This window comes from Herpailurus yagouaroundi, unplaced genomic scaffold (assembly GCF_014898765.1).
Source record: "Herpailurus yagouaroundi ecotype Mexico unplaced genomic scaffold, PumYag 189, whole genome shotgun sequence".
Classification (NCBI taxonomy): domain Eukaryota; kingdom Metazoa; phylum Chordata; class Mammalia; order Carnivora; family Felidae; genus Herpailurus; species Herpailurus yagouaroundi.
The window spans coordinates 15,585,810-15,593,524 of NW_024412420.1; the positions used below are offsets into that span (position 1 = coordinate 15,585,810).

A 7,715-nucleotide genomic window follows, 5' to 3' on the forward strand; every position below is an offset into this window, starting at 1 on the left:
CCTATATCCATGTCCTTGCCCTGTGACTTTGTAGCTCCTCCCATCAGGAAGAGTCTATTTCCCCTGCTTTTGAATCTGGCCAAGGCTGGGAGTTGTTTTGGGCAGTAAGATAGAGCCAAAGTGACTACTCTGAGCCCAAGCCCCAAGAGGCCTTGCACACTACCACTCACTCTCCTGAGACACTTGCTTGAGCTAGCCAACTGGAGGATGAGAAGTATGTGTGTCATTCACCCCCAGCACCCCCAGGCAGCATGTAGCCAAGCCCCAGAGGCAGAGCAGCTAGCCAAATTGCAGTTGGCCACAGATGCTTGAAGGAAAATGGAACTGCCCAGTCTAAACTGCCAACTGCAAAATCATGAGCTAAATAAATGATTATTATTTTAAGCCACTAAATCGTGGGTTGCTTTGTTACAAGCAAAAGTCAATTGATAGAAAACCTGACCAACACTTTGCAAAGTGGATTCAGTTGATTCTCCCTTCACCTCCTTTCTGTCCCTTCTTAATCCCAAAGAACAAATGGGTCAAAGTCCAAGTTTGATTTGCAGTAGGAAAGCTTTATTGGGAAATTGAGATCAGGCAGGAAGTGGGATCACCCCCAGACCAGACAGTTGGAAGAGAGGTCTCCCCAACCCTCCTAGGGGAGGGAGCCAGTGAGCAGCCAGAGGCACACATGCCCATTCAGCCCAGTCCCAAATGAGCCCTGGGACTTGTTGCCAGCCATCCTTGATGTCAGAAGGCAATAAGCAGGCTTTGTTGGGGGGCTGCCTGTCTGGGGGACACTCAGCTGAGGCGGAGCCAAAAACATTTACAGGAGCTCTAGTATCGAATCTGATAGCCTGTAGAGAGACGGAAGAGAGGTAAGGGTGAGAAGGGAGGACTTAGAACACGAGACAGAGAAACCAAGACTTAGAGAAAGATAGGCAAACGGAGAGCGAGGAGACTGGAGCTCAAAGAGCTGGAAGGACCTTGGGGTCCTAGTGGCCCCCATCCAATTCCTAAAGGTCTCCTGCAGCAGCCCTGACTGATACTGTCCCATTTCTGAAGATGAAGTTTCATGAGCCTGGTCCCTCTTCCATTCAATAGCCTTATTAGTACATTTCTTGGATGTTGAGGTAAGTATGGCCCAGCCTCTGCCCATACATGCACATCCATGGCCCTGTGGTTCCTCTTGTTGCACAAAACCACACCAGACACCCTAGACAAGGACAGCTTCCATGCACCTCAAGGTTTCTCTGAGCTAAAATCCCCGGTCATGTTACCCAGACTTTTTACTACAATTTCATATAATTCATAAAATTCAACATGCACAAGGGGAAACTTTCTCTGACCTAGAGACCACTTCACGGTGTGACTCTTACATTAGACTTTTCTGTTCAGTGTATGCCCCTTTAGATAGTTGCACCATATAATTGACTTGTATGAGCCAACCACTGACTACAGTACCTGAACCTCTTTTCTACCTGAAATGTTGCCAATCCAGGTCTTCCCATCCTCATGATGATGGAAAGTATTGGCTGTGGAGACCCACAGAGCTGAGTTCCTCATTTATTGATTGTATGACCTTGAATAAGCTACTTCTCTTCTCTGAACCTCATTTCCCTTATCTCTAAAATGGGAATAATAATACCACCTCATAGGGTGTGATGGGAAACATATAAGATAATGCACAATTTCCAACCAAACTCCTAAGCTATGGAGACTCAGGCCATGTAGATTTGGTCCTAGCCTCACCCAAAGGTTTGTCAAAATTAATGATAATTAAGAAATAAGGGCAAGTCTATAACACCTTACTAGAGACCTCCCTAAAATCTAGCTCTGTTCAGAGTATGTATCCCCTAGAGAAGCTCAAAGATACTCAAAAAGGGGTGGTACCATGACAGCTTAACACCCGTGCCTCCCTGACCCCATGAGCTAGAGTTGTCCCTTACCTTGTGTATCATCACATTCACCAGATTTTGAGGAAGAGGACTGGGACTGAGATGATCTTCCACTTCCTCCTCCATAGCTGCCACCACTTCCTCCTCCAGATCCACTTCCTCCTCCGTAGCTGCCGCCACTTCCTCCTCCAGATCCACTTCCTCCTCCGTAGCTGCCACCACTTCCTCCTCCAGATCCACTTCCTTCTTCACAGCTGCCACCACTTCCTCTCCTGCCTCCACTTCCTCCTCCAGAACTACTTCCTCCACCATAGCTGCCACCACTTCCTCCTCCATGGCTACCTCCACTTCCTCCTCCAGAACTACCTCTTCCTCCATAGCTGCCTCCACTTCCTCTTCCATGGCTACCTCCACTTCCTCCCCAGGATCCTCTTCCATGACTGCCTCCACTTCCACCGTGATATCCACTTCCTCTGCCACCTCCAGAGTACCTTTGTCCAGATTCATGAGATTCACTGAGAATGAAAGATAACACAGAGAGAAAATGAGAGACCCCACTACATATACAAGGATGGACCTGGACAGAGTCAAGACCCAAATGTGAATCTTCCTGAGTTTTCCTTCTGCAAGCTAGAGGACAGACTAGGCTGGCACCACAGCTGGAAAGGAGAGCCTCCCTCTCCCTGGAACAAGGAGTAGTCCCTTTTCTCATTGTTACCAACCTCCTTTCCCAAAGCCCAGATGCCCTGAGCTCCCCCACCGAATGAAGAAGTCCTCAACCCATAAGACCCTGTGTACAGGAACTTTCCCAACTGCCTGTGTCCAGAGAGACAGATGCAATGTCAGGGACTTATAAATTCCTAGGGATTCCACAGAATCCTGGGGCACCTACAAGTCCTCCTGGCCACCCTCAAGGAGGCTGCGGTAAGTCGCAATTTCCTGCTCCAGCCGTGTCTTGATGTTGAGCAGAACGCTATATTCCTGATTCTGGCACTCAATCTCTCCCCGGATCTCAGTGAGCTGAGCCTCCAGGTTACTGATCTGCTCCTGCAACTGCTGCAGCTGGCCACAGTAGCGGTTCTTGGTGTCTTCCAAGGACTTCTCCAGGGCCGATTTCTAGGGGGCATGAGGAGGCTATAAGAGGGATGCTACATCATAGCTCCTCCCCTTCCCACTCCTGGGGATTATGTCAAGCCTCCTGTGCCTCACGTTGGCAAAGGGTCTAGAGCAGAACGGCCAACCTTGCTGAGCTGAGACTGCAGCTCAATCTCCATCTCCTGGATGCTGTGCCGGAGCTGGGTCACCTCCTTGTTGCTGGACTCCATCTCCCGGCCACTATTCGTCACTTCCTGCTCCATCTGGCTCATCTGAAAACCCAAGAACTCAGTGAGAACCAGGCTGGACCAGAAGCTGCAATGGAGAAGGTTCTGCCCCACTCACCCGGACCTTTGCCTCCAGGACCAAGAGTGAGCCAAAACCAAAGACAAGTTATCCTGAGTCCTGGGTCTGCTAGCCAGCCAGAGTAATCCAATTCTCTCAACTTAACATTCCCTCCCAGCAAGGCTCTAAGATTCTTCACACTTGTCCCCAAACCACCTTTCTAACCTCATTTCAAACCGACCCCCAAACACACACACACAAGCACACACACACACACTAGAGACCATGCCCTCATATGCCAGGGTCGTGTGGTAGGCTCTGGAGGCTCAAGGAGAAAGGAAGACATCAGAGAGCTCAGTGTGGTATAAGAGGCACACCACACACCTCTACTGGGGGGTCTGATAGCACGTAGACTTACATGAGTTGTTCATGCTCTGCCTTTGTTCACACATGTAATAAATTGTGAGCTTCTTGAGAGCAGCAATCTTATTGGCTCATGTCTGAGACATTAGGACTTCACATAAAGCTGTCACTGACAAGCCACTCAGTAATCATGTTTGTGGGCAATTACTGAAGCTGGATGGAGGACAGCTGAACCGAGAGATGGAGGGGTGGGAGGAGAGAGGGATGGGGTGGAGGAATGGAGGGATGCATGGAAGAAGGAGAGATGGTTGAATGGGCAGCCCACTCTGCTCACCTGAGTCTCATATTGCTCTTCAATGTCCCTACGGTTCTTAGCACTGATCCTCTCATACTGCTCGCGCATGTCATTGAGGATCTTGGTGAGATCTTTGCCAGGAGCAGCATTCATCTCCACGTTGACATCCCCAGAGTTCTGCCCAGTCAGCTGATTCATCTCCTGCCAGGGATGATGGGTCTATGAGGTCAAGGGGTAGGATCCTCTCCACCACATTTTAGCCCTCCCTGCTTTCCCAGAGGTACAAAAAAGGGGCACAGTTGGGAAGGCAAAGCCCAATCACCACCATAGGCACTGCTAAGGAGGCACTGGGAGAGTGTCCTCAAAAGTCACGGAGAGGGTGTCTCCCAGGCAATGCCCCATAGCTGTCCCCCCATTGTCTCTGCACTTCCATTCCTCCCACTCCTCAATAAGCCATAAGTAGCCAGTATCATACATCCTCATGATTCTTCTTGAGGAAAATCAGTTCCTCCTGCAGAGACTCATACTGCATTTCCAGGTCAGACTTTTGCATGGTCAGATCATCCAGCACCTTCCGCAAGCCATTGATGTCAGCCTCCACTCCTTGTCGCAGGGTGCTTTCCATCTCATACCTGCAGACCAGCCATGGGTGGGAATGAGCAAGAGGGCACAAGTCCCTACTGGGACATTTAGAGCACTAGGGGGTGGAGAAAGATTGTTGACAGCAGAGGGAGTGGCAGCCAGACTCACTTCATCCTGAAGTCATCCAATGTCATGCGAATGTTGTCAAGATCCAGGAGAGTCTTATGGTTGCCCACTGTGGTGTCCAGAATCTAAAAACAGAGGAGATGGCATGGAGCCCATGCTCCTCTGCTATGACCCACTGCTGGGAAGGCAAGAGGCCAGGCAAAGCCATAAGAGATGATGGCCCCATCCGGGAAGATGCTTAAAACGTAGGAGAAGCTTCCAACAGCTGGTACCTGGCACATACCCCTCACAGACTTCAGCAAGGATGTTCAGTGTGACATTCATTCATTCATTCATTCATTCATTCATTTGGCAAATTAGCTAAACTGAGAGCTCCTCAAGGACAGAGACCAAGTCTGGTACATCGCTTTGTCTGCCGGAGGCAACACTGAGGGTGGTCATTCACTAGATTGAGTGGATGAATAAGTGGATAGATAGAAACATGGCTGGCTGGATGAGTGGGTATATAGATGAATGGGTGGTAGGAGGATGAGTAGATAAGGGCAGGTAGGGGGTATGGAAAAGTAGATTACTTCCATCCCCGGAGTTCTAGATCCTCTTCATCCCCTTAAACAACCAGCATGTGTGTCTGCATCCAACTGGAAAGACCAAGACAGGCCCCTCTAGAAGCCCAAGAGAAGTAGGAAGGAAGAGATACAACTTCTAAGTTTCCCAAACTAGAAAGTTCGAAATTCTTAAAGAGTGAGAGGAGAGACACGCACAGATTACCTCCTCTCTTGAGCCACACGATCTGCTCCAAACAGGATTTTTTTTTTCATATCATTACAGAAGTTTCGAACCAACAGGGACAAGAGCTGGTCTGCCCATCCCATGCATTAAATGTGTAGGAGAACAGATCCAGAGAGGGCATCAGGTTTCCCAGAGAGGGCATAGTGAATTGATGGCAGACCCAGGACTGCATCACTGGCTCCCAGGGCAGTGCCTCCATCACTGTGCTCCCTCCACACTGCCTCTCCATTCCCAACTTAGGGTCAGGCCAAGAGGAGACCCCCCACAACCAGTCCCAGGCTCCCCCATGCTAACCTAAGCCTGTCCTCTCTTCTTCCCAGACTCTGAAAGTTGATGAAGCATGTGAGTGTGTGTGTGTGTGTGTGTGTGTGTGTGTGTGTGTGTGTATGAGAGAGAAAGAGAGACAGAGACACCAGGAGAGAAAGATCAGAGTTTCCCCACCTACCTGGTTCTTGAGGTCTTCGATGGTGTCATAGTAGGGGGAGTAATCCTTTTGGAAGGCCATGGGTCCCTGCTTGTTATACCACTCCCGGATCTTACCCTCCAGTTTATTGTTGTCTTCCTCTAGTGCCTGCACCTTTTCCAAGTAGGAGGCCAGCCGGAAATTGAGGTTCTGCATGGTGGTCTTCTCATCAGCGCCCAGAATACCACCAGCACCACCATCAAAGTCACCGCCAAAGCCCCCAGATCCCCCAAAGCCTCCTGCAGAACCGCCACCAAAACCAAAGCCTCCTCCAGATCCACCCCCAAAGCCCCCAAAGCCTCCAAAGCCTCCTCCAGATCCACCCCCAAAGCCCCCAGAGCCTCCAAAGCCTCCTCCAGATCCACCCCCAAAGCCCCCTCCAGACACACCACCGAAGCGCCTGGAACCTCCACCGAAGCTACCAGCACTAAAACCACCCCCAGATCCTCCACCGTAGCTGGAGCCAAAACTGCCACCACCTCCCCTCCCACAGGCCCCGGAGCGCCCCCCTCCGTAGCTACTGGAAGAGCTGAATCGGCCCCCTCCTCCAGCGGCCCCTGAGGAGCTGACGCGACCGAACGAGGACATCATGCTGCCCCCGCCGCCCCTGGAGCTGCCTTGGCTCCGGTAAGAGGAGGAGAATTGTCTGCAACTCATGGCTGGCCCTGCTGCAGCTCGTGGGATAGGAGGCAGTCGTCAGAGCGCTGCTAGTTCCCGAGTGCAGGGTACAGGGCTGTCCCCAAGGCTTCTTACTTATACCCCCAGCTGAAGGTGGCATGCCTGGGTGTGCCCTCTGTCGGCACCAGCCTCCCCCCACAGACCTGAAGGAGGTCTGCGATCGGGAGGCGGCAGTGCCGCCCAGGCTCAGCGTCCTTCTCTGACTCCCCGGAGGCAGCCCAGCCTCTCTCCATTGTGTGGGGTAATTTGGTGATATTAGGCTGTCAGGGGGACCATAAATCAGCTCTGCCGCCAAGGGGGTGACCTAGATCCTGGCGTTTGGTCTCCAGCCGGCCCGGCAGCAGGTCTGAGACTTAGCCCCTCTGGGATAGGAACTCCTAGGAGTAGAGTCTTCTCCCCCGCTGATGGTTATCACTGTGTGCACCCCTCCCTGCTCCCACCTAGTGCGCACTGTGGGTGGGCTAGGACTGGGGGACCACGGGGTCATCCCCGAGGATGGAGGAGGCACAGTCCCAGCCCACAGAGAGCTGCCAGTGATGGTGGGAAGCCCAGCCCCTGCCCTCACGGAGCCCCAGACTGATGGGGAACCCGGTCCTTGCTCTCAGAAACCCCAGTGTGACGAAGGAAGCAAATGACATGGCAGAAAGACCGCAACACAGCCACATGCCCACCAGCGCTCGGAAATAGCAAGCTGTGTTCACACAAAGGATGCGGGGAGAAAGACTGAATAAAGACAGTGGTACTGAGGCTGGCTGACCTTGGAGCAGGAAGGCAAGGGGCTCCACTGTCCTGATCCTTCAGCAGGGCCCAGCAGCGGGTATGGAATTGACCTTGGTTGACTGCCTAGTCCGTACTGAGCCCTGAGGGATACAGAGATGTGCGATTTCCCAGCCCTCCTGGAATGCGCAAGCCCCCTGCTCCTGGCAGAAGGTCCGAAGTGTGTTCTGGTGAGCAGGGCCAGGAGACAGCGGTAAGAAAGGCAGGGGACTCTGGTGCCAGACTACCCGAGGCAACCCCCGCTGCCCGCTCACGAGCTGTGTGACATGTGACTCTGCCACGTTATGTAATTACTCGGTGCCTCCGTTCTCTCCTCTGTGAAAGGATGATGTTAACGGTGTGCCCATCTCCTAGGAAGAGACGCTTGAGAAGGGCTCCAGAAACG

At 52.1% G+C, this 7,715-nt stretch overlaps 1 protein-coding gene across 1 annotated transcript; it reads right to left on the reverse strand.

Annotated features, from left to right (window-relative positions):
- Nucleotides 1-533: 533 nt before the first annotated feature.
- KRT9 (keratin 9) lies at nucleotides 534-7,027 on the reverse strand. The gene is made up of 8 exons (XM_040497526.1): nucleotides 5,858-7,027; nucleotides 4,666-4,748; nucleotides 4,391-4,547; nucleotides 3,955-4,116; nucleotides 3,119-3,244; nucleotides 2,770-2,993; nucleotides 1,929-2,392; nucleotides 534-836 (listed from the first exon to the last, which is right to left on the reverse strand). The coding sequence occupies exons 1-8, from the start codon at nucleotides 6,530-6,532 to the stop codon at nucleotides 817-819; spliced, it is 1,911 nt and encodes a 636-aa protein (XP_040353460.1). The 5' UTR covers nucleotides 6,533-7,027; the 3' UTR covers nucleotides 534-816.
- Nucleotides 7,028-7,715: the final 688 nt, after the last annotated feature.